We start from the raw sequence: 27,879 nt of genomic DNA, 5'->3' as shown, positions 1-27,879 counted from the left end.
TACAACATCCTTTCCTGATTAAAACTCTTCAGAGTATAGGGATAGAGGGAACATTCCTCAAGTTCATAAAATCCATCTATGAAAAACCCACAGTGAATATCATCCTCAATGGGGAAAAGCTGAGAGCCTTTCCCTTAAGATCAGGAACACGTCAAGGATGCCCACTCTCGCCACTGTTGTTCAACATAGTACTAGAAGTCCTAGCAACAGCAATCAGACAACAAAAAGAAATAAAAGGTATTCAAATTGGCAAAGAAGAAGTCAAATTCTCTCTTTTCGCAGACGACATGATACTTTATGTGGAAAACCCAAAAGACTCCACCCCCAAATTACTAGAATTCATCCAGCAATTCAGTAATGTGGCAGGATACAAAATCAATGCACAGAAATCAGTTGCTTTCTTATACACTAACAATGCAACTGTAGAAAGAGAAATTAGAGAAACGATTCCATTTACAATAGCACCAAAAACCATAAGATACCTCGGAATAAACCTAACCAAGGAGGTAAAGGATCTATACTCTAGGAACTACAAAACACTCATGAAAGAAATTGAAGAAGACACAAAAAGATGGAAAAATATTCCATGCTCATGGGTCGGAAGAATAAACATTGTTAAAATGTCTGTGCTACCCAGAGCAATCTATACCTTCAATGCCATCCTGATCAAAATTCCAATGACATTTTTCAAAGTGCTGGAACAAACAATCCTAAAATTTGTATGGAATCAGAAAAGACCCCGAATCGCCAAGGAAATGTTGAAAAAGAAAAACAAAGCTGGGGGCATCACATTTCCTGATTTCAAGCTATATTACAAAGCTGTGATCACCAAGACAGCATGGTACTGGCACAAAAACAGACATATAGGCCAATGGAACAGAATAGAGAACCCAGATATGGACCCTCAACTCTATGGTGAAATAATCTTTGACAAAGCAGGAAAAAACATGCAATGGAAAAAAGTCTCTTCAATAAATGGTGCTGGGGAAATTGGACAGCCACATGCAGAAGAATGAAACTCAACCATTCACAAAGATAAACTCAAAGTGGATGAAAGACCTCAATGTGAGACAGGAATCCATCCAAATCCTAGAGGAGAACATAGGCAGTAACCTCTTTGACATCGCCCGCAGCAACTTGTTTCAAGATACATCTCCAAAAGCTAGTGAAACAAAAGCAAAAATGAACTTTTGGGACTTCATCAAGATAAAAAGCTTCTGCTCAGCAAAGGGAACAGTCAACAAAACAAAGAGGCAACCCACAGAAAGGGAGAATTATTTGCAAATGACACTACAGATAAAGGGCTGGTATCCAAGATCTATAAAGAATTTCTCAAACTCAACACCCAAAAAACAAATAATCAAGTCAAAAAGTGGGCAGAAGATATGAAAAGACACTTCTCTGAAGAAGACATACAAATGGCTAACAGACACATGAAAAAATGTTCATCATCATTAGCCATCAGGGAAATTCAAATCAAAACCACATTGAGATACCACCTTACACCAGTTAGAATGGCAAAAATGGACAGGGAAAGAAACAACAAATGTTGGAGAGGTTGTGGAGAAAGGGGAACCCTCTTACACTGTTGGTGGGAATGCAAGTTGGTACAGCCACTTTGGAAAACAGTGTGGAGGTGCCTCAAAAATTTAAAAATAGAGCTACCCTATGACCCAGCAATTGCACTACTGGGTATTTACCCCAAAGACACAGATGTAGTGAAAAGAAGGGCCATATGCACCCCAATGTTCATAGAAGCAATGTCCACAATAGCCAAACTATGGAAAGAGCCAAGATGCCCTTCAACAGATGAATGGATAAAGAAGATGTGGTCCCTCTATACAATGGAATATTACTCAGCCATCAGAAAAGATGAATACCCAACTTTTACATCAACATGGATGGGACTGGAGGAGATTATGCTAAGTGAAATAAGTCAAGCAGAGAAAGTCAATTATCATACGGTTTCACTTATTTGTGGAACATAAGGAATAGCATGGAGGACACTAGGAGAAGGAAGGGAAATATTAGGGGTGGGTAATTGGAGGGAGAGATGAACCATGAGAGACTATGGACTCTGAGAAACAAACAGGGTTTTAGAGGGGAGGGGGGAGGGGGGATTGGTTAGCCCGGTGATGGGTATTAAGGAGGGCACGTACTGCATGGAGCACTGGGTGTTACACGAAAACAATGGATTGTGGATCACCACATCAAAAACTAATGATGTATGATGACTAACACAACATAATAAAATTAAAAAAAAAAAAAAAAGAATTCCTCATATCAGTAATCTTTAAAAAAAAAAAAGAAAAATTTTTTAAAAGTTCTCTCATAACAACCATAATCTGCCTGATTTTGCTCTTGTCTAATACAGGACTGCCATTACAAAAGAAAAGATTATTGTCTCAAGTACTCAGTTAATTCCGTGTTTGCCTTACATATGGTTCAGTGTTAGGTTCTCCCCAAATCATGAAGACCCTTGGCCAACCCCTATACCTCTTTTCTCTCTCTTAATATATGAGGAAACTAAGGGTAAGCAGTGCATTCATTAATCCAGGGACACATACTTGAATCTTATTTCTCTCCCTAGGGCCAACATGTTTTCTCTTTCTCCTCCCATACCACCCTAGACTCAACCAGCACCATCTCTCACCTGACAACTGCAGTTAACTGTTTTCTACACCCATTTTTGTTCTTTATCTCCATTCACAGAGGTCACTGCAGCCCGAGTGATCTCTAAGGAATGTAAATCTAATCATGAATTGCCCTCTAAAACTTTTTAAGAAAATATTTTTTATAGCAAGTTTTAGATTTAGAGCAAAACTGAACAGAAAATAGAGTCCCACATACCTCCTGTCCACCTCCAACTTACCCCTCTATCAACATCCCACACTAGAATGGTACATTTGCTATAACTGATGAACCTGTATTGGCATATCATTATCACCCCAAATCCATAGTCTACATTAGGGTTCACTCATTGTACCTTCTATGGGTTTGGACAAATGTATAATGATATGTATTAATGATCATGGTATCATACAGAGTAGATTCACTCCTCTAAATATCATCTGTTCTCCACCTATTCATCTCTCCCTCCCCCTAATCCCTGACAACTACTTATCTTTCTTACTGTCTCCATAGTTTTGCCTTTTCTAGAATATCATATAGTTGGGAATAATACAGTATTTAGCCTTTTCAGATTTGCTCTTTAACTTACTTAGTAATATGCATTTAAGTTTCCTCCATGTCTTTTCATGGCTTGAGAGCTTATTTCTTTTTAGTGCTGAATAATATTACATTGTCTGGATATCTTGGTTGCTGATATTCACTACTGAAGGACATCTTAGTTGCTTCCATGTTTTGGCAATTATGAATAAAGCTGCTATAAACATCTGTGTGCCGGTTTTTGTGTAGACATAAGTTTTCAGTTTATTTGGGTAAATACCCAGCAACATGAGTGCTGGATGGTATGGTAAGAGTATGTTTAGTTTTTAAGAAACTGCCACACTGTCTTCCAGAGTGACTACAATTTTGCATTCCACCAGCAATGAATGAGAGTTTCTGTTGCTTCACATCCTTGTCATTAGGCATTTGTTAGTGTTCTGGATTTTGGCCATCTCCTAGGTGTGTAGTAGTATCTCATTGTTTTAATTTGCTGATGACATATGATGCAGAACATCTTTTCATATGCTTATTTGCCATCTATCTTCTTTGGTGACATATCTCTTCAGATCTTTTGCTCATTTTATTTATTTTTTATTTTTTTATTTTATTTTTTTAAAGATTTTATTTATTTATTTGACAGAGACACAGTGAGAGAGGGAACACAAGCAGGGGGAGTGGGAGAGGGAGAAGCAGGCTTCCCGTGGAGCAGGTTGCCCAACGTGGGGCTTGATCCTGGGACCCTGGGATCACGATCTGAGCTGAAGGCAGATGCTTAATGACTGAGCCACCCAGGCACCCCTTTTTCACTCATTTTAAAAGTCAGGTTGTTCATTTTCTTATTGTTGAGTCTAAAACTCTTAAAGAGTCATTGTATTAAGTTCCAGTCCTTAACAACTATCAACAAGATCCTGCTGATCTTCCCCATCTATATCTTATTACAGTTTTGCCAATGTTTTTTTCTTTTTTTCGTAATCCCCTTTATCGATTTCACCCATCCCCCCATCTATCTCCCTTCTGGCAACCACCAGTTCTCTGTATTTAAGTCTGTTTTTTTCTTCTTCTTCTTTTTGGTGTTCATTTGTTTCTTAAATTCTATGTATGAGTGAAATAATAACGGTATTTGTCTTTCTCTCATTGGCTTATTTCACTTAACCTTATACCCTCTGGGTCCATCCATGTTGGTGCAAATGGCAAGATGTCATTCTTTCTTATGGCTGAATAATATCCCATTGTATATGTACATACCACAACTTCTTTACCCATTCATCTATGGTTGGACACTTGGGTTGCTTCCACATTTTGGCTATTGTAAATAATGCTGCAATAAACAGAGGGGTGCATATATCTTTTTGAATTAGTGTTTTTGTTTTCTTTGGGTAGATACCCAGTTGTTGAATTACTGGATCATATGGTAATTTTATTTTTAACTTTCGAAGGAACCTCCATACTGTTTTCTACAGTGCCTGCCTCAATTTGCTTTCCCCTTTTTAAAAAGCTCTTCCTATGCTGCTCTTTCAAATCCTCGAATGTGCCCAGTTCTTTCACAACGGCTGTACCCCCTGCTTGCACCATTCATTTCACATGCTCCTCTTTGCGTCAGCAGTTCCTTTCATCCTTTAGAATTTGCTGAAACATGAGTTCCTTAGGAAAGTCTTCCCCATACCACAGGGTCAAGTCTGTTGTTACAAACTCTCAGAACCACATGTGATCCTGATCAGAAGGGTAATTATATGTCTAACATCTGTCTTTCACAGTAATCTAGAAGCTTTATGAGGTTAGGAACCGTCTTTGTTCCCACCATTGTGAGCTCAGTATTCAACACTGGCACAAGCTAGATGCTCAATAAATGTTAAATGCGCATTCGAGTGGTGATGGAAATAACTTATACAGTCCTCTGTAAAGTTGAGCAAATTACTGAGACAATCTATCTGTACTACTTGGTAACCTGTGTAAAGTCACAGGTCCAACTTGTTGCCTTTTTCCATATTCAAAATGGGAATAAATACCTCCCTAAATACAAGGATTATTATAAGGATATGTGAATTAATTAAGGAACAGTTTGGGAGACTTTGACTCTGTAAATCCGATATGGTATTTGGGTTTTGGTAATCATGTGGGTAATTAATGCCTTGTGGTATATCTTAGAAAATTTAAGGTTTTCTTAAATTTCACGTATTTCTTAAGTAAAAAATATAGTAGCTGAAATTAAGCTTTTGTGGTTTTTTTTTTTTTTTTGGTTAACCCTTAAATGATGTGGTTTATTATTTACCACGGTGTAATAAACCCAGGGAATAGTTTAATAAATTGAGTACTTTAGAGAAAGCTAGTTTATTTGATCTTTGGTGAAAACATCAATTTATATATTAATCTTCAACCAAAAAAATTTTTATTTTTATTCCAGTGTAATTAACATACAGTTTTATATTAGTTTCAGGTGTACAATATAGGGATTCAACAATTCCATCTATTATTCAGTGCTTATCAAGATAAGTGTACTCTTAATCCCCTTCACCTGTTTCACCCATCTCTCTCCCCCAACCCCAATCTGTTTGTTCTCTGTATGTAACAGTTTCTCTTTTGGTTTCTTTTTTTTTCCTTTGTTTTGTTTCTTAAATTTCACATATGAGTGAAATCATATGGTATTTGTCTTTGACTGACTTATTTCGCTTAGCATTATATTCTGTAGATCCATATTGTTGCAAATGGCAGGATTTCATTCTTTCTTATTGCTGAATAATATTCCATTGTGTGTGTGTGTATATATATATATATATCACATCTTTATCCATTCATCTAATGATGGACACTTGGTTATCTATTGCAAATAATGCTGTAATAAACATAGGGATGCATATATCCTTTCAAATTCATGTTTTTGTATTCTTTGGGTAAATACTCAGTAGTCCAATTCCTGGATCATGTGGTAGTTCTATTTTTAATTTTTTCTTCCTATTTTTAATTTTTTGAAGGACCTCCATACTGTTTTCCTCAGTGGCTACATCAGTTTGAGTTCTCACCAACAATGCACGAGGGTTCCTTTTTCTCCACATCCTCGCCAACACTTGTTGTTTCTTGTTTTCGATTTTAGCCATTCTGACAGGTGTGAGATGACATCTTATTGTGGTTTTGATTTGCATTTCCCTGATGGTGAGTGATACTGTGCATCTTTTCATGTGCTTGTGGACCATCTATATGTCTTCTTTGGAGAAATGTCTGTGTCTTCTGCCCATTTTTTAATTGGATTATTTGGCTTTTGGTGTCAAGTTGTGTAAGTTCTTTATATATTTCAGATACTAACCCTTTTTAAGTTATGTCATTTGCAAATATCTTCTCACATTCAGTAGATTGTCTTTTAGTTTTGTTGATCAACCAAAAATTTTGTCCTAGAAATAATTATGCAGCCTAGAATTTTGGAAATTTAGTTCCTACTTGTAAAATTTGCCAAAAACAGATTAAACAGAGTGAATGTTTTCTCTTTTTAATTAATTACTTCAGGCTTTTCTCATACCAATCATAGAAATTTATCATCTCACCTTTTCCTGAAGAATGGTGATTACATTTCTGATCCTAAACTGCGTTTCCAACCATCAGACATCACTTGACTACCTACGACCAGTGGTCTAAAGTAATTTAATATTTAACGTCATATGAGAATTGAAGGGGCAAAAACTAAGAGCTATATCCTACATAGCAAACATAAAATAATAGTTTTACATTTTTCTTGCTTTTACAAACTTAATGTCATTAATCGTTATTCTTAAAATTCCAAGCACACTCTACCTTATTCCAAAACTATTGAAGTTTAAACAAAAGCTATTCAGGGAATTAATCAGAACAAAGAAATGAACAACTTACCATACTGAATATTAGCCTAAAAGCGTAATTTTTTTTTTTAAGTAGTCTCTATACCCAACGTAGGGCTCGAACTCATGACCCTGAGATCAAGAGTTGCATGCTCTACCAACTGAGCCAGCCAGGCACCTAAAAGGGGTAGATTTAAATCAAAATTCTATCAGGTAATTTTCTCAGCTGTGACCCTGCATATTAAATATTATGAAATGTGCAAAGGACTCTGTCATATTGATTCATTAACAAAAAGTGCTTACTGAGTGCATAATTGAGCAAGGCCCTATGCATATAGATCCCCATGCATAGAGTCACGAAGAATGGAACAATCTCAGGAGACCCATTTTTTTTTTTTTTAAAGATTTTATTTATTTATTTGACAGAGACAGAGACAGCAAGAGCAGGAACACAAGCAGGGGGAGTGGGAGAGGGAGAAGCAGGCTTCCTGCTGAGCAGGGAGCCCGATGTGGGACTCGATCCCAGGACCCTGGGATCATGACCTGAGCCGAAGGCAGTCGCTTAACCAACTGAGCCACCCAGGCGCCCTCAGGAGACCCATTTAACAAAACATTGAGGGGCGCCTGAGTGGCTCAGTCAGTTAAACGTCTGACTTTGGCTCAGGCCATGGTCTTAGGGTCCTGGGATTGAGCCCTACGTCGAGCTCCATGATGGGCTCCATGCTCAGTGGGGAGTCTCCTTGTCCCTCTGCCCCTCCCCCTGCTTGTGCTCTTTCTGTTTCTCTCTCAAAAAAATAAAATCTTAAAAAAAAAAATTGAAAATGTATAGAAAAGACCTCTGTGATGGCTTCTGCATTTTTCAGATTACTCAAAGAAAAGATGTTGGCAATGCAAGTTAAAATAGGTATTTTATTGAGAAACTCGCTTTGTCAGTGAGAGTAAAAGTTACAAATATTTTCATTTAACAAAATTAGCATATCCATAATCTTAAAAACATCCCTAAAAAGCCTTTGCTTATCTGAAACCTCAGATCAGTCAGATCCAGGGTTTTCTCTTAGTGTTTCCCATGGAAAAAGATGCTGCTCATTCCCTTCATGCAAATAACAGAACATGTGAAGTATGACTTGTTCACAAAACAAATTCTCCAGTTTGAGTTGCCTGCATGCATGTGAATTAATATCTGTACTGCTGTCACTATAAAAGTCTCCTGGTATAACAGTGAGGCTTTGTGCTTACTCCTGAGCATTCTGAGACTTATAATGTGGTCATATGAAAAAAAGGGTCTTGCCGCAAGATAGTTCTGCTGAAAAAACATCTCCATTCCCTAATCATAACATAAAGTTGGTACAGGTTAATACTACACAATAAAGTATAATTTACTTGTTAAATACACCAGGCTTCCATGCAGATTTTTTTAAAAAATTACATATTTGTTGCATTAAAAGGGCAATGATTTAAATCTATAAATTATTTTCTAAATGGCTTTTACATGAGACATTAAAAGTATGAGAAAAATAAATACTTGAAACATGTTTTAAATAAGTTAAACCAGTACTGACACCTAACAAGTAGAGGTTCAAAGGTCATGTGAATAGATCTCTTTTTAATTTATTGAAGATAAAGCTTATCTGAGGGCAACACTGAATAATTTTCAAGTTTATAGATTTTTATACATGGATACTTTAAAAAGGCTAAATTCTAGATGTAAAAGTAGGATGTTAGGTTTAGAATTTTTAAATCTTGACTTGAACTATATAGATTTTTTTTCTTTTTAACTACAGGGAATAAAGTGATAGGGCTATCCTTCTGCACTGTGATGCTTTGTGCAAACACCAGAATTGATATATGACAATAATTTTGTTGATAAAATTTAAACAAAACTGCTGAAATTATTTTTAGTACAAAAGTTAAAGATTAGACTTCTGTTGATGGATTTTGGAGATAATATTTATGGTGATTCTTCTTCGCCTCCTGTGGCACAGATTAGTATTTTGGATACAAAAATAAGAGAAGATGAACTTCTAGTTCATCTAAAAACTTCTAGTTTTTAATGAGTACTATTTGTCAAGAAAACGGGAAAAAGAGAATAAGAAGGCCTTTTATCAGAATCATTAAAATTCTTTTTCAGGAGGTGCTATCAATAAGTGCAAAGTTATCATAATTTAACGTCCATTTCCTGCCAGCAGTATACCTGCCTAATTTGGCAATTTAAAGCAATAGTACATTGGATGTTGACTTTGAAATTATAGCAAACAGATGTGGGGAGCAATGTTTTAAAATGTTGGCATAACTAGTTTATAGTAATTATTATATTTATTATCAGAACTTTAAATTTTGACTTGGTTTTCTCTTTTTCCTAAGTCAGTTTCCTGTGTGTTTTCCATAGACATGAAATCACAAAATGTTCACATGGGGTGGGAACACATCTCACCAAATTTTACAGAAGAGGCAACTGAGGCTCAGAGAGATTATGATTTGCCCAAGGTCACACAGCTAACAAGAAACAGATCTGGGGCTGGAGTATGGCCCAGGGTTGTCTCCCTCATAATTTAGGTCTTAGGGGATGGGGATGAATGCTCAATCTCTTTATATGTTTCCTGTGGGGGTGTGTTTGCATTAATAGCAGGAGGACTCTGTTCAGGGCTCTTTTGAAGAAATCTATAAAACAAGTACTCATCCCGAAATTCATACTCGTTGGTAATATGTTGGATGACTCCCCCTTGCACCAGTCTATCTCCATATATCACAGCTTCCCCGCGGTCGGAGGCAAGGCCGACTTCAATGAGCCAGTTCACCATGTCACAGCCACAGAAGGTCCCGACAGATGTCTTTGCACCACACCTGTATGTCAAAGGAATGATTCACCCATATGTTCTGTAAACCCGGTATCAGCACTGCATGATAGAGGACAAGCAAGGAAAAACAGGAGACAGGGAAACACAGCATGATAGTTAAAAGTGTGGCAGGAATGAAACTATTCTGAATATAAAGGGTTTGTTAACTCACCTGACCCTAGAAAGATCCACCAGAAAAAAATAAAATATGCCAATAATGCTTGTGAAAACAGAAACATGTAAAAAAAATGACATAAGTAAATGCATCTACGAAGAAGCATTCTTTTTATAGTAGCTGGTCTTTTATGATCAGATCCATTCTGCAGACAGCTGAATAGTGTTCATTTTATAAGTTATACTCTTAGGTATAATAAGTAACTAAATTGTCTCAGAAACATTTAATAATATTTTTTACAAGCTCTTAAGAAGTGACTATTTTTACTAAACTACTCAAATCAAACGTCATTATTTTCTGTTTATCACAGTGCCTACAAACAGTCTTTCTTCTTGTCTTCAGCAGCAAGACATTCTTACTGATATGCTTGTCAAGAATTTGCATTAGGAAGTAAGGAAGGAATAAGTGTGATCTGTCTTGCTACAAATGTAAGGTCTTTAAAATGTACTTTGATGATGAATCTATTTCTTGATTATTTAAAATCTGTCTTGCTAATGCAAATGTGGGGTACCTCACGTATGAACAAATAAATAAGGGGAAGGGAAATGTTAAAGAACCAGTTCAATGAATTCTGTAGGTTTTCATACAAATATGTAAGAGACAACATGAATCTGTCCACAAGCATTAGTCAAGCTGTAAAACCTGAAGTGCTTGACAACAGGAAACAGCGGATGAAAATCAAGATGAAATGAGAAATCGGTGACAAACATTTTAGACCATTTAACCACCAAGGAGTATAGCGTTTCATAGAAAAATTAGAAAAGAGGTTAATATACATGAAAAATCTTCTCAAGTACATAAATCAAAATATTTTAACATCAGTATTTTGCTTAGTAATAAGATAATTTATGCTTTGCCATGCAAACATCACTTTGAAAAAAAGCCTGAATATTACCACCACCTCTGTCTGATCCTTCTCCCTGCTTGTTGATTTTTAACTTATAGCCTAACAAACACCTTGTAATCCCAGACACCAACTGAATAGCACTTGCTTCCTGATGACTGACCAGGAAGCTCCAAGCGCAGTGCATGGAACTGTACAGAATGCCGAGAATGTGCCGTCACATAGGACGCACAGCAGCCCCATCAGCCAGTGTCCGCTCAGCTAGAAGCAAGAGCCATGCTTCTGACAGTAGGCAGTCACGGTGGGCCTCTCTGAAGGGGAGTGCCCTTTCTTCCTTTAAAAAAAACAACTGTAAATTGTTGGAACTAGCCACAGATGGAACTTTGAAGTAATTCTGTTTGGCTCTTGAAGGGTAAGAAACTAACTTTTCTTCATAGTTTACCATTTCCAGAAACTGAGCTTGGACCATCATATAGATTTTGCTATCCACTTCAAAGACATATTATCTAACTTCAAATAAGAGGAAAACAAAGGTTTAGAGAATCGAACTGGCCTGACGTCACATAGCTAGTAAGTGGCAGATTCAGGACCTGGCCTCTGGTATCGGTGCGCAACCAGTGAGTCCCCTTTCCACTAGCTATACCAGGCCTCCTTTTGGTTATAATAAAATATACGGGCATAAGAGGTTAAATATATCACCCTGAATGGTAATCTGCATAAATTTGTAAATACGTAGTTATACACATAAACATATTTGGTTATGTTGTGTTTTTTTTCCTCTTTTATGACAACCAAAAATCATGGCACTTTAACATTCATTTCCTGCTGCATCCTCCATACCTTGAGGATTAGAAGAATAAATATGATGTCATAGACTGAAGATTAGGACTTGAAGGGAAAAATAAGCAGCCAAATTAATTAAAATACAAATTTCATTTCATTTTTTTGACAATGTCATTAATAATACGAAATAACATACCGCTAGGAGATGGAGAATAGAAAGCCACTTCTAAATCCAGTGTATCTCATAGCTTTGTGAGACACTAATGGCCAACGTGAAGTGAATGTTAATATTTCACGACACCTTGGTTCATTCTAAATTAGTTTTCACATTTTATATGGAAATCGGCAGTTATATAACATTTAGAAAGTGTAAAAATCTTATATATTCTGATTCTTAAACTATACACTGACCCATAGCTATTTTCACTTTTACATGTAAACATGCTATTGGAAATAACAACCATGTAGTTAGTTAAAACCACATTACTTAGCCTGTTACAAACCAAAATTAATCATCTAAAATATAATTATCTGGAATTTGTACTTACCTTCTTTCCTTGACAATGTTTCGGATGCAGAGGTCACGGTGATAATGGATAAATTGCTGACAGGTCATTTTTATTTCCTCAGGAACAGGAGAACCCCTGTTTTCTGCTGTCTCTTTATTATTCCATAGGAATTCAAGTCTAAAAACCAAAATTTATGGAGGCCACTTTTAAGGAAATGAAAGCACTGAGAGAAAACCCCTTCTTGCTTATCACCCCATCAACATGGCTCTTTCAAAGCTAACATCTAAAACATCCAGATCTCATTAGTCTCCGAGGCAAAGACATAACCTGCACTTGGTTTCCTGGTCCAAGCAGGTAGGGTGGGGGTGAGGTGAGGCAGGGTGGGAGACTTGAGACTTGAACGTTTTATAAACCCTCCTGACATATTTGATCCATTTCAGTTTCTGCCAATAAATGAAGGTCTTTTCTTATTCTACATTCTACTGTTTTAAGTTGCAAAAATTACTTACAGAGATCAAGTATTTTATTTAATCATTTTCCAATTTCAGTACCAAAGAGACAAATACTAGGATCTGGAATACAGCACATTTCTGTTTCTGTCACCTCGGACAATAGATCTGTTGACTATTTTACCTGATCAACATTATGAAGCTGTTAACTAAGTTCAATGACTTTCCTATTACACTTTTCCTCCTTAATGAAATGATTATGACCCTAGCAACTACATCTTAATAATGTGATGATGTTAATGATGACAAAAAAGAAGAAGGAGAAGAAAGAAGAGTGACCATATACTGGGTACTTTTTATATAGTTGGTTGGATAAATTCCACTAGTACTTCTAATTTCTACTAATTTTGACTTTGAAAACAAATGAGGATATACAAAGACTTGTGCCCCCCTTTCCTGCCACTCCCAAGTTGGAGAATTCCCACTTCATTATTATATTCACACTATCAGTTATTATAAAGAAATTCCCAATCGGAATCTAAAGAAACTCTTCACCAAGCAAATAAAAAACAAAAGTTTAGCAAGAAGAGAATTTAAGTTTTCTATAAATTGTCAGTTTGATAGAAAGAGAAATCCTATTGTCAAAGGAGAACCTATATTGTCAAATACAGACCTTTGGGGGCACACCATCTATTATTTCCATTTCTAAATACACTTCCAAGTTTCATTTTACTTTATGTAGTTAATGGCATAGGTAGAAGTCAGCATCCATTAATTCTTGGTAAAATGCAAATGACAATGTTGGATTAATAGGAGTTCTTCCAACATTTTCTCTGCAGTTATTTACAACAGATATGTGAATCAACATATAACCTTTCTGCAGTGTTTAATTTACCCTTTCTGTAGTCTCCTAGCAGTTACTAAAGGCTTAAAAATATCAGTATCTTAATAGAATGGCCTTGTCATTACAGGTTTATTTCAAAACTAAATTTACCTTCTTTTGAAAGGCAGAATGATTAAATGTTTGTCCAATCCAAAGATGCCAAAGGAAATAAATCCCTATGGAAGAAGAAAAGTTATAGTTATGAGTTCAACACTAAAACATTAAGACTGGGAAGTTATGGAAGTCACCATATTTAGTGCGGAGGGAAGCAAATCCATAGTGATTAGAGCAATATTGTAAGGCAGGCCCTCTAAAGTTTAATGCCTGGAGGCAGTTATGATACTTGGCTGCCTCTTTCCAGTCACCTATCCTACGAATTATGTTGGATAACCGGTTTAAACCAGTACTGAGCGATCACATCTTCATGCTAGCTTACTGAAGAAAAATGGAAATATTTAAAAGTTTTATGTCGGGGTGCCTGAGTGGCTCAGGCGTTAAGCGTCTGCCTTCAGCTCAGGTCATGGTCCTGGGGTCCTGGGATCGAGCCCTGCATCGGGCTCTCTGCTCTGCGGGAAGCCTGCTTCTGCCTCTCCCACTCCCCTTGCTGGTGTTCCCTCTCTTGCTGTGTCACTGTCAAATAAATAAATAAATAAATCTTAAACAAAAAAATAAAAGCTTTATGTCTTTTTTCACCTCTTTTTTAAAAAGAAAATAAATTAGCTCCTATTGTGCTTAGGTATTTATTGTTTTTCTGTTAACACTTGAGAAATGATAGAATTATATAGTATCTGGTTATAATGAAGTAACTGAACAAACTTTATGTGAAATGAAGTTGGCTAGGTGCCTAGGGAAAGGCTTTGAAGGATTTGGGGGTGATGAAGCAAAATGGCACCAGAAGTCAGCCACACATCAGGACAATTGGGACTGCTTGGAGAGGCAGGAGCCTGGGAGCTGCCATTTGTCAGGCACAGTGGGATAAGGGTCTAAGTGCAAGTTGGTGGGAGGTGGGATGAAGAATGTAACATAATGCACGAAGGATCTACCTTTCTTCACCCCCAAACTACAAACAACCAAAAAGGAATGATCTTACTACAACACCTATATAGAATGTGGTGGTGGTGGTGTGTGGGGGTGTATATCTCTCTCCTTTGAAACACTTGGGCCATTAGCTGTGGGGGCATCATTTCAAATGCAACATTCCTGGCATTAGCTTCTTTGTGAAGCCTTCTCAGTGCCAGTCTTGGGGTGACTCAGCCTGGAGTGGCTTTCCTGAATACAAAATGCTGAGTGAGACTGAGTTTTCAACCTAGTATTTTATAGGTCTTGGGTACAGAATCAGATCTTACATAGAATCACAAAGTGAGGCGGGCATCAAGTAGCTTGGGATACTCAAGTCTATCTGTAATAAACTGAATGGGTCACTTATCTATCTGGACAGAGTCATTTTGCTCCCACAATAATGGCAAAACAAACTGGAAATATTTCAAGAAATTAATGTGCCTGGGTGGCTCAGTCATTAAGCGTCTGCCTTTGGCTCAGGTCATGATCCCAGGGTCCTGGGATTGAGCCCTGCATCGGGCTCCCTCCTCCTCGAGGAGTCTGCTTCTTCCTCTCCTTCTGCCCCTGCTTGTGTTCCCTCTCTCACTATCTCTCTCCGTCAAATAAATAAATAAAATCTTTAAAAAAAAAAAAAAAGAAATTAATGTTAGGGTAAAAAGTGTGGGACTCTTTACTGATAAATGTTAACTGACTCGGTTGATTATTAAAACCCCGTGATTTCAAACACAGTATTTTTTCAACCCGATACTTAATCTGGGGACTAATATTCTCTAATTAAAAGGTAAGGGATTAAAAACAGAATCACATTTTGAACTTTACACATAAAAATATCTTCCCAATACATAAAACATCACTTACTCTTAAATATCCATTTTAATAGTGACATAAAAACAATAGCACCTATTATATTAGTTCTTCATGGAATTTTAGTTTCTAATTTGTAAACTGGGAATGATAATGTCTACTTTGTAGGTATTCTTGTGACGTTTAAGCAAGATGACTAAAGTATCATGCTTATCCCTGGCCAAAATTTATTTATCTACCACATGATTTTCTAAAAAGATTTAAGTACCTATTGTTCAAGAAACATTGAAATGTAAATGAAATGATGTTCATCAATTTAAGTGATGAAACTAAAGGCTCAGAGAAGGTAAGTCTTCTTCCCAAAGTGACTTATTAAGACCATCACAAAGTTTAAAAAGAAGCTGGAACATCTTGTCCCTGCTTAAATTATCATTCTTTATTTTAAAACCAAAGCAAAAAACGATTTGGTGTTTCTGACTGAAACACTGCGGGTGCATTCTGAGGACTTGAACCAACACGGAGACCGGCAGCCCCTGCCAGCTGTCATGTACCAGCAGCCGGCAAACCAACTAAACCCTTTCGATTTAAAAGAAAACAACAACATCCGCACCACTGCCCCCCAAACAGCCCATGCAGGAAAACAGAAAAAAGCCTTCCAAGTTCTCAGGGAATAAATACCTGGCCAAAGTTAAACACAGCACAGAAAAACTGTAACTCAACATAGAGTCTTCCAGGTTCTTGGTTGAATAGCCACCACAAACAACTGGAAAGATTCTGTAAAGGAAGGTGAAAATAGTATTTTAAAATGAAGCTAGCTAATCATTTCTCTCTATCCAGAACACAGTACAATAACTTATCTGCTTAATAATCAGGCAGAAAAAGACTAAAAGGAAAAACACCGACAGAATATAGAGGCTTTGTCTTTTGAACAAGAGGTGTCAACCTCTCCTCTTGACAGATGTCATTCAAACAGCATCTAATTTGATCAGACTTGAAGCAAGAAGACATGAGCCATAATACAGAAGCTTACATAATACATCAGGACTGCCGACTAGCCTAAGACAGGACTGATTTTAAAATTAGTTCTACACAATCAAAACAATCACATCGCTAAGCGGCCGTTCTTGGCAGCATTTACTTTTTGATTATTTTTCTTAAACAGCAGTTAAAATGGTGCTGGCTGATAGCATTCTATGTAACAAGCATCCCCACGTAAAAAGGTTTCTTCATACGTTATATGGTCCATCTCCCATCTCTAGGCAAGTTACACTTGAACCATCTCAAAGAATTATATAATAGTAACTGATAATTCACAAAAGAGGACATAAAACTAATTCTAAAAGCCCCTAGTAATCAGAGAAATGCATTGAAAAAATAAAGTGCTATATTTCACTTACAAAATTATCAAATTTTAAAATTTATAACATTCAGTGCTGGTGAGAGTACTTTTACAAATCTATACTACTCCTTCAGAAAACAATTTGATAGAATGCATCCAAAGGCACTGAAATATTTGTACTCTTTGATCCAGATTTCCCAACCTTGAGAGTCTATCATACGGAAATATTGCATGGAGATGTTTATTTAAGCATTTTGAAGAACTAGGAATAATCATCCCTAAGAAAGTGGTTGAGAAAATGATAATGTATCTCCTCTATGGTTTATTAAGGAGCCATTTAAAGTAACAGTTCGGAACAACTGTGTAGCAAGATGAAAATGGTTGACATAGGTGACAAAGCAGGGTATAAATCTGTATGACAATTAGAACAATGAAAAAATGTATTAAAAATAGAAGGTGGTAATCTCACAACTATCTATTGTATGAAGTGGTTGTGTTATTTTCATAACGAAAAATTCTGTTTAAAAGCTTATTTATCTGAGGAATGTCTCCTGCGAGACCACGTAGGCATTTACCCACTGAGGTCAGTCTTGGAAGGAATACGTTAGAATAAGTGGCCCCGTACACAGCGTGGGGATACCTGGTTTTACCAGATTCTAGGTTCAGAGAATAGAGTAAACGACTCTAAGCAGAAGAGGCTATTGGGGCATTTAGGCAGCAGAGTGCTGTGAATTCTTCATTCCCCTTGGTCCCCAAAACAGCTCAAGATCAGGATTCAGATTGGCCTCCTTGTCACCCACCCCTCCCAGAAGCAGCAACTAAGTTTCCCCCAGATGCCTGAATAAAATCTTTTCCAAACATTTAAAGAAATGGCCCCAAAACAAAAATCAGAAGAAACATTTACAGCAAACAGGCCAATAATGAGAAGTAAACACAGCAACACATGACGAGTCAGTTGCTGGTCTCCACTCTGTAGATACTGCTCTTCTTCCTGGACTAACATGCAGGTCTGGGAGTTACAGCGACTCACACAATGATCATCTATAAGACAGTAAGTACAACAATTTGTAATCAGAGCTTTTTATTTGAATGCATTTTAAATTCATAATGACTTTCGAAGCAAACCAGCGCATATGCACATTCAGCTCAGCATCAGTATATTATTTTAGATGAAATCTGAGGAAGGCTCCTTCATGTGGTCTCAGGAGAGTTCTACTTGTCAAGTGGTTTCATCTGACAAAATACAAGTAGGATGCCATAGTTCCCTTCTACACTATTTAACGGTATAACGCATATATTTTTTAAGACCAGGTTTACTGTATCTACTTATAGAATTTTTCTTTTCTTTTTTTTTAAGATTTTATTTATTTATTTGACAGAGAGAGAGCAAGAGAGGGAACACAAGCAGGGGGAGAGAGAGAGAGAGAAGCAGGCTTCCCGCTGAGCAGGGAGCCTAATGCGGGGCTCGATCCCAGGACCCTGGGATCACGACCTGAGCCGGAGGCAGACGCTCAACTGACTGAGCCACCCAGGCGACCCCTCTACTTATAGAATTTTCTACACCAAGAACACACAAATACTTTTTATTAAAGTAGGATCATACAAAGGCACAGTTTGGCAGCGTGCTTTTTTTTTTTTTTTTTACTTAGCAACACTGGGTGATTCCCTCATGCCATTAGCTGTTATTATAGCCATTAGCTATACATTATAAATATATATATCTTAATTTCTTTTTTTAAGGCTCAATTAATAGCTCATGTTTCATCTGTAACAAATCTACATATTGGTCATGGATATCCTAGTTTGGCTAACTGTAACACAAATGTACTACTCCCCCTTGCCTTTCATTAAAGAGTTTAAAATCTGCCTTAGAAAAGACCTTTAAGAAATCAAAACTGTTATACACCATTCTGTTGACATGAGAAGCAAGTCCAAATCACAGGTATGACCCTTCTCTGGCCTAGACTAGCTAGAGGGGAGGGGCCTTTCTCAAGAAACCCGTGTTTTCCTGCCTCAGCTCCACTATGTCCATGGCCCCCAAAGCAGGGGAAAACATTTTTTACGAAATGGATGTCTAGTCTAACATACAGTCTGATTTTAAAAAGTCAAAGATGAAAACCACAATTTTATAGCTCTTAACCCTCAAGGTAACCATAAAAATCTGTATTTCCTAGCACCCCTTTCCAGAAAGAGACATATGCAGTCATTAAATGTGGTCCAACATTGCGGCTTACGGGATGGGGGAAGCGCACAGTGTTGCTATGTGAAAAGAAAGCAGGCTGCCAAACTGTCTCTCTAGTATGATCCTACTTTAATAAAAATTATTTGTGTATATCTTAGTGTACAAAAATTCTATCAGTATATATAATAAACCTGGTCTTAAAATACTGCACACAGATATTACAAAAATGGATACAAATAAATTTTATTATCTTTCATTTGCCTTTTTTACACATTGCAACATTGATTTTGCCTTTGTGCTGTGCCAGTGTTTTGGGGATGAGGAATTAACTATACTGCTAAGCTCTAAAAATTCTCCCTTGTTCATGGTTTGATTTCCTCTAGCCTTTCTTTATTTCAGGCGTAAGGAATGATACTAAATTATATGAGTAGATGAAGTCCATATGTGATGGCTTTCTTTCTATATGACTTTTACAAAATAGGATCAGAAAATGAAAGAAGCTCCTATATAAAAGACTTTTCAGGAATCAGCATTATTCATGAAGAAAATGACAGATAAGAAAAGCATAATTTCCAGAGACAAAAAAATTGTTAAATTACATATTGAATTTGTTGACAGACTTTACTATTAGGTATATTGTGTAGGGAGAAAACATAAGGAGAAAAGCCTTGAGGATTGTGATGTAAAGTAAAGAAACATTAGTTTAGGAAAGTGGCATACAAAACTGAAAGACAGTTTAACTGAACACCAAATGGGGTTTCCTAGCAGAAAGTCAGTGAAGGCCCAACATCTGATATATTTTCACTTCTTTCTATAGAAATGTGAGTTCCACTATTTAAGATTCATTACTAGCCAGTAGACAGCAGCCAAATATAAACCCTGCTTGCCTAATAACAACCACTACTATTGCAACTATGTTTAATGAGCATTTACTATGTATTCCACACACTGTGCTAAGTGATTTGCATACATCCTTATTTATAATCCTCACATTTCTTAAATAAAAGTGAAATGCCTTTGACAACAATACAGTTGACATATATTTCACCATGTCTTAAGAGGGCTTTTGGGGGTTTCCCTTTCTAACTTAATTACAAATAAGCATAATCAACTGAAAGTGCATTGCAATTTCACATAAGTGTGTTCAGTTGTTTTAAATAGTTTGAATTCCATTGTGCGTGCATGGGTATGATCCAAGATAGTGGCATAGGAACACCCTGAACTCATCCCCCATAGATACACCAAATCTACCACTCTATACGGAATAACTCCCACCTAAAAAGAACTGAAACTAGCTGGCCCGCTTCCTCCAACACAAGGGAAAAATGGCCACATCAAGCCAGGTAGGAAAGGCAGAAATGCAATCTCACCGAAAAGCTCACCCTGGGTACAGTGACTCACTATACAGATCCTCACAGAAGGATCTCACAGGCTTAGAACTTCCTGAGCAGTGAGGGGATTGTGCTCCACATCAGGGACCCCAACCCTTGGGACCTGTACCAGACATATGAGGCCCCAAGAAAGTCTGGTTCTGGAAACATGGGGCTTATGTCCAGGGGGCCCAAGGGCTACGGGGATCTGAGATACTCCTTTTGAGGGGCTCATGCATGGACTCACCCGTCTGGGGAACCAGCACAAAGGCAGCTGTTTGAGAAGTGACTAGATTATATGTGAAGGAGATTCAACTGCTAATCTTAAAAGATTCACTGGAATTTTTCTTGTGGATGGAGCTGCTGGAGAGTGCCAGTTTTTACACTCTCCCTCTACCTTGCCAGGGTAGGCAGGTGCGTGCAAACATAACATGGCTCAAACCAAGGCACGTCCCTCCCAGAATGCTCTTCTCCAGCTCTGCTAAAATTGCAGGTGTGCCCCGCCCCGGACGCTCTTTCCTGGCACAGGCCTGTCCCACACCCAACACTCTCCCGCAGCCTTGCTAAAGCTGGTGGGTGAACTCAGTCCACACAGAGGCCACCCACTTGCCTGGCTCTGGTGGCTCGGAGGTTTGTGCTTCTAGGCTCCACAGGTTTGTAACATTTGGAAAGATAGTTCTGGACAGGATACCACATCCTGGGCAATACACAGACAGCAAACTGAAATACACCCCCAGAGTGCACATGAAAAAGACCCATTTGATCGCCCAGGAGCTTTAACCTGAGGGACAGGCTTCAGGTTAAAGCCACACGTCTAAAGGCTACAGAAGCACTCTGGAGGATGCAGGCAGAGACAGCATCTGTGCAAACCCCACCCCCCACCTCGGCCTTGCCACAGCTCACTGGTATCTCCCAGAAAGGATCTTTTACACTTGACTGAAGCCCTAATTCTTGGCACTTGCACCCAGGGGATACCTTCAGATCTCCTGGTCTAGAGGTCAGCAGGGTCTACGATTGTGGTCCCACAGGACTGTATATATTTGCATACTTTAAGAGCTGCTGCCTGAGAATCTGGCTTCCAATCAGCCTGAATCTAGGTCCCTCCCTTCGCACCCGTCCTAGCACACCCTCAACAACTGGGACTATCAAGAATAAGTCAGGCTAGACAATCACAAAGGGTCTAGAGACAACCAAGAGCTAGGGCAAGGTTGAAAACAGACTGGTGGTTATCAGAGGGGAAGGGGGTTAGGGGAGGGTGAAAAGAGTGAAGGGGGTCAATTGTATGGCCACGGATGGTAACTAGACTTATTGTGGTGATCACTGTGTAATATGTACAAATATTGAACTATTATGTTGTACACCTTATACTAATATAATGCTACATACCAATTTTAGCTCAAACAAATAAATAAACTGAAATTCAGACCACAAATGTAATTCAGTCTTCTACTCTGTATGTCAAAGTTCATTACTTTCAAAGATTTTTCTTATTTTATAAGAAAGGGTATATTTAAAGTCTATAGATTCAAAATGTAATTAAGCACTAATTGGTCCTGGCCCCAAAGGAGATGAGTGGGGGAAAAGTCTTAGCTGCTAAAATAAGAAAAGAGTCCCTCCCCAAAAAAATGGTACTTGGGGCAAACTTCTTGGAATTATCACATGGGTTAAATTTATTGGAAAACATGTCTATAATACTACCAATTACTATATTATAAGAACTTAATTTTTTTAATATTATTTTTTTAAGTAGGCTCCATGTCTAGTGTGGAGCCCAACTCAGTGTCTGAACTCACAACCCTGAGACCAAGACCCGAGCTGAGATCAAGAGTCGGATGCTTAACCAACTGAGCCACCCGGGTTCCCCGAACTTTATTTTTTTAAATGAGTATCCTATCTATGCACAATTATTATCCTATTAGCACTTTTCCCCATCTTATTTGAGAATACATAAGCAGTGTAGCTTCTATGAAATCCTGAGCCGAAATCTTTTACGGTGTAAGGAGAGGAATCTTCTGTTCCTTAGGCCCATCCTCATGGCCTGGAGGCACTTACTTTTCTCAAACGAAGGAGTCACAGGCCCACTGGCGCCTGTGTTTCCTACTGTCTCGGTGGATGGGCAGTGCAATCCACCATCTCCCATTGAGCAGGAGCAGCAACCTATATAGATAAAATAACATAGGAGAATAAGGCCCAACCACAACAGAAATGGACAACTTCAAGAGATGCCAAACCAGACCAAACCAGACAACCCACCCACTCATACACACACACAAATTTCCCATGCAGCCACAATGGAAATGTGTTCACACGGTGTCTATCGAGAAGAATTTACATGTGCTTATACAGAGGTTAACATTTAAGGAGTGGCAGGAAAGGACCAGCTCCTCTGTATATTGTCTCCTCGTTGCATGACAAGGAAGAGTGTTTTGATCCATGCTGCTTTTATTAGTTACCACTGTGCTTTGAGAACTAAGAATTTAAACACTTTCTTCAAAAACAGCTTTTTTTCATCACATCAACGCTCTATTGTTTACTGTAGTTAATTGAAGCTCCTTGGCCTGAATTTGAAAGCTCCTGAGGACTTGGCCCCTCTTACCCTATCCAACCATCCCCACTGTCCAACAAGGCGTCTTCCTTCTTTCCAGACAATTCTTTAGTGTCCTCCACAAACCCCATGCCTTTTCGGGTCCGCAGACCTGGTTAGACACATGTGCAATTCCCACTCTTGTCAATTCTTTGAAATCCTCTCTTCCTTTATGTTCAGCTCAAGACTTGCTTCTTTCAAGAAGGTGTTTCCTTTTTTTTTTTTTTTAAAGATTTTATTTATTTATTTGAGAGAGAGAGAGACAGCACGAGAGGGGAGAGAGTCAGAGGGAGAAGCAGGCTCCCTGCTGAGCCAAGAGCCATGCGGGACTCGATCCCGGGACTCCAGGACCATGACCTGAGCCGAAGGCAGTTGCTTAACCAACTGAACCACCCAGGCGCCCAAGAAGGTGTTTCCTACTAGTCTAGAAAATGCAGTCAAAACAATTCTATTTTTTCGTCTTTTCAAACATATACTGCTGAAAAGCTCTTGCTGCTTTATAGGTAGATTGGTTTATGGAAGTTCACTGAGACATCTGCTATAGAGCTATAGTTTCTCTTCTACGTAGTCAGAGGATGCACGCAGTGTCCTTTAAACACAGATATAAGACATGGTGCTCCTTGACATGGATTCTTTTTTTTTTTTCTGGTGTGGATTCTAATAGATAATAAGTTCAGTGATAAATTGTATTAAAATTTAATATGCTAGAAAAAGGAATAATGCCTAGGCTGAAATTTTCATTGATAATATGACTTAATTCTTCAGCAGTGTTCTTAACAGAAAAAGATTTCAAAGTATAAAAACTACAATCTATAATAAGCTATTACAAGTGTCTTTCTAAATTTAAGATAATGATGCCATCTCAAGGTTAAAATAGAACCACAGTATAATAGAAAAGAAAATACAGAGATCATCTGGCCTAGCCTTCCTATCTTCAGAAATTTGAAGGCTTAAGTCAGCTAAGATGAAATTGTTCAGAAAACAGATATAAAGCCAGCCCATTCCAATGACATACATACCGGGCATGCACGCGGGTACTCACATGATTACAGCCACCACGAAAAGTGCTATGGCAGTTTTTATCTTCTAACATAAGAAGGATACATAACTAGCGTATTAGCCTTCTCTTTTATAACTAAGCCTTTGATCTCATATTAAAAGGTTAATAGGTTAATTTCCCTTTTAGTCATAATTCCACACTTACAACATGTGCAAATCATGGGTCTCTGACAAATGCATAGCAAGGAATAGAGGTGAGTGAACTATTTTGGGTAACCGAAATTTGGGGAGACCAGGCTGGACATCAAATGTGTTATGTGTTAACACTACTAGCAAAGCAGAAGAGAGCAGGATTTGCAGGAGGAGAATAACCACACGGGTTTTCCCCTCGGAACATGGGTGAACAGGCAAATAAACAAGTACTTTGCCATGGCAATTTGTAGGGTAGCTTCAGAAAATCATGGTGCAGGGGCACCTGGGTGGCTCAGGCAGTTAAGCATCTGCCTTTGGCTCAGGTCATGATCCCAGGGTCCTGGCATCGAGCCCCGCATCGGGCTCCCTGCTCAGCAGGAAGCCTGCTTCTCCTTCTCCCTCTGCCTCTCCCCCCACCCTCGTTCCCCCCCAGCTTGTGCTCTCTCTCTCTCAAATAAATAAATAAAATCTTAAAAAAAAAAAAAAGAAAGAAAATCATGGTGTAACTTATCCAGCCATGTATCTACCCATCTATTAACAAATATTACTAAACACTTACAGTAAGACTGATACCACGCTAGGTGCCGAGGCTATAATGTTGGGCAAATCAGTCATAGCACTTATAGTCTAGTGGGTTATACAGATAGGTTCAACAGCAGTTATAAAACAGTGAGATACAAGGAGAGGGAAATAGAAACACTAAGGAAGATTTCCTATGGAACCAAGCGATAGCTGTCCTCTGGCTCTTTATTTATTTACATTACAGGACAAGCTGGTTTTCCTGCTGGAGATGATGATGACTGAGTTTATTTATTTATTTTTTTAAAAGATTTTATTTATTTGACAGAGGGAGATACAGCGAGAGAGGGAACACAAGTAGGGGGAGTGGGATTGGGAGAAGCAGGCTTCCCGCGGAGCAGGGAGCCCGATGTGGGGCTCGATCCCAGGACCCCGGGATCATGACCTGAGCCGAAGGCAGACGCTTAACGACTGAGCCACCCAGGCGTCCCCTGATGGCTGAATTTAAAGAACATCTATGGTGCACTTTATTTGCTATTTTTAAAATACAGATAGAGGGGTGCCTGGGTGGCTCAATCAGTTAAATGTTTGCCTTCGGCTCAGGTCATGATCTCAGGGTCATGAGATCAAGCCCCATGTCAGGCTCTGTGCTCAGTGGGGAGTCTGCTTGAGATTCTTTCCCTCTGCCCGCACCCCCTCCACCGCGCCACATGCACTTGCTTTCTTGTACTCGCTCTCTCAAAATAAATAACTAAATCTTTAAAAATAAAATACAGGTAATGGTGGCAGCAAAAGGCTCTGGGCTTAAGACACTTTGTTTTGTGTTCCCCACACACACTGTCAGGCCTTCTGTAGCCAGTTCTGGAACACTCATGGGGGAAGAAGACACCGAGAGCCAGCTAGAGCTGTGGTCCGCAGGATCCTTTATAGGATCACTGTAGCTGTCCACAAAGGAAGTGAGGAAGGAGAGGGTACTGGGCAGCATCCGAAAAGTACTCTAGACTTCAAGAAAGCAACTTTTAAAATTTTAGTGAACACATCATAAGGAGAATTCTTGAACCTCCATTTTAAAAGGGAAAATGGTCAAGAGGGCTCAAAAGAATGAAATTCTGATGCTGAAATCACAAAGGATCTAACAAAAAAATGAGCGAGCACCATTAATAATATGAACTAAAGGAGTACTGACCAAGGCAGGGATAATGGTGTAAGTCAGGAAGTGGCAAACTACAGTCCTGTGTAGTAGGACCTTACAGTCCTATGAAGTAAGGATTATCATCATCAGATATGTAAACTGAGGCAGAGGGAACTTTCCCAAGATCAAAGAGCAGTAAACTGTGGAGTCAGGACTTGAACCCAGCAGTCTGGCTCCAGTTCCCGTTTTTAGCCACTGTCCTCTATACTTTCAGTTTGGCATGGAGGAAGGGAGAGAGGGCGGAGAAGGCAACATAAAATGGTAAGATCTGTGGGACTTTCCTCTTTTTACAACAAAGATAGATTTTTTAAATCTTACTCTCTTTTCTTAATCGTTCACTTACTGACATTTACAATTAATAGTTTTGAGATCAGTCATCCCTATATGCCACAAAGTCTCTGAACAAAATAGGTACTGGCACTTACACTCCCAGGCACAATGCTTTATGTTTATGAAATCTCCACAGGCACCAGGGAATCCAAAATGCATACTCTTATTGCTGAGTTCCCTTCGCGAATTGAAGTTGTTAACACTTATTAACAAAGTTACTAGTTAGGAACATATGTTTACTTGGAGGATTGGCAAACATTTGCTGTAAAGGCCCAGATGATAAATATTTTGGGCTTTGCAGGCCCCTGGGTCTCTGGTGAATGGCTGAACTCTACCAACATAGCGTGAAAGCAGCCCAGGGAAAATACATAAATGAATGAGCACAGGTGGTTTCGAATAAAACAATATGACCACGGAAATTTAAAGTTCATATAGCTTCCAAGTTTTAGAAATTTTTAGAAATTTTTCTTCAACCCTTTAAATATGTAAAAATTATTCTTAGCTCTTGGGCCACACAGGACCGGGTGGTGAATCACATTTGGCCTGCAGACCATGGTTTGCCTATTCCTGACTATTACTGACTCTGCTTAACCAGGTCTTCTTGAGTTCATTTTATTGATGGTGCTCACCTGATACACTATTGTTCAATTTACAAGAGTTTTAAGTGCTTAGTTTCCTAGAAAGGGACTTCCTTCAGTTGTTACTTTCTCCTAAGCTCTCAGGTCCAAAGAAGTTTTAGGATTTAACATAAGATTATCCTCATAAAAGATTTATAAATGTGACTCTAATGAAGAACTCACAAGCTCTTTCTATTATTGACTATTATTCAAGTCCCTCATTTGACAAATACACATGATAGTCAAGATACAGTTCAAGAAATGTCCCTGAAGCGAAACATTTAGGATACATGCTCTACGGACACGTAGGAGTTTCTTTATATGTCAGGATCATACTTGTTTCTGGGATAGAACTTGTAAAAGGTTCTGGTTCATTTGCTGGCACTGGACTCTCCTCAAAAGCGGCATTCCCAGGCTCTGCTGCTTTGTGGTTCTGAGACTGGTTGAAACCTTCATAGCGTCCTGCTTGGGTGGTGTGGTTCATACACATGAGTGATACGCCAGCTATCGTGATGCTGCAGAACAGGGTGACTGCTGTGATGATCATCTGCCAAAAGTGCAAAGAGACATTAGGCCACGTTTCACAGTTCCAGCTTGATCATCTTAGTAGAGTAGCTGAAGGGAACTTTTGTTTGGTGGGAAATGCAGTATCTCCACAGCTATAAATGCTCTAGATCAGTGGTTTTCAAAAAAGAGTAAGAATATGAAAGGGAGTAAGTTACTTGAGGAGAAATCAGGATTTGCTCGGAATCCTAAGATTTCTAGATGCTTCTTTCACTATCCATCAATGTCACTGGTTTCCTCTATAAGTAAGCTAAATGATTGCTTACAGACCTTTTTTATTTCAAAGTGTTTGCTTGCTTTAATCCATAATTCAAGCGTACTTCAACTAGAGACTCTGTTATGGTAATAATACTAACCATAAATAATTCTGGCTACTACTAATTGAATACTAACAAATGCCAGCGCTAGTCGAAGTCTTTTATATGTGTAATCTTATTTATTCTCACAACCCAATAAAATTCAAAATTACAAAACAGAAAAAAGAGGATAAGAAATAAAAATCTTTTGAAGGTTTGTTTGTTTGTTTGTTTCAAACACACATCCTTGGGTCCTAACCCTAGAGAATTCTGATCAGCAGATACACTATTGCTTCTCAAGCACCTTTTTCCCCAGATACTTACTGTTCTGAAATTTATAATAGGATTGAAAGTCAAGAACATGGCTTTTATTATTACTGCTAA

General features: G+C 38.4%; 1 protein-coding gene across 2 annotated transcripts in view; it reads right to left on the bottom strand.

Moving 5' to 3' along the window:
* Window positions 1–7,860: 7,860 nt before the first annotated feature.
* GPR155 (G protein-coupled receptor 155) overlaps window positions 7,861–27,879 on the bottom strand; it is a 44,810-nt gene continuing 24,791 nt past the window's right edge. The window contains exons 10-16 of one of the 2 annotated variants that reach the window (XM_035007731.1): window positions 26,972–27,182; window positions 22,255–22,359; window positions 17,555–17,691; window positions 15,990–16,085; window positions 13,560–13,624; window positions 12,156–12,293; window positions 7,861–9,812 (exon numbers count right to left, since the gene is read on the bottom strand). In XM_035007731.1, coding sequence (XP_034863622.1) covers window positions 9,521–9,812; window positions 12,156–12,293; window positions 13,560–13,624; window positions 15,990–16,085; window positions 17,555–17,691; window positions 22,255–22,359; window positions 26,972–27,182 — 1,044 coding nt within the window. In that variant the 3' untranslated portion in view covers window positions 7,861–9,520. Of the gene's footprint in view, window positions 9,866–12,155; window positions 12,294–13,559; window positions 13,625–15,989; window positions 16,086–17,554; window positions 17,692–22,254; window positions 22,360–26,971; window positions 27,183–27,879 lie in introns of both variants that reach the window. The other variant, XM_035007732.1, reaches the window with a different exon arrangement.

The sequence above is a fragment of the Mirounga leonina genome, unplaced genomic scaffold (genome assembly GCF_011800145.1).
Source record: "Mirounga leonina isolate KUSES-001 unplaced genomic scaffold, KU_Mleo_1.0 Mir_151, whole genome shotgun sequence".
NCBI lineage: Eukaryota > Metazoa > Chordata > Mammalia > Carnivora > Phocidae > Mirounga > Mirounga leonina.
Note: the sequence above shows the minus strand (reverse complement) of the source record. Positions and strands in the feature narration are given on the sequence as shown.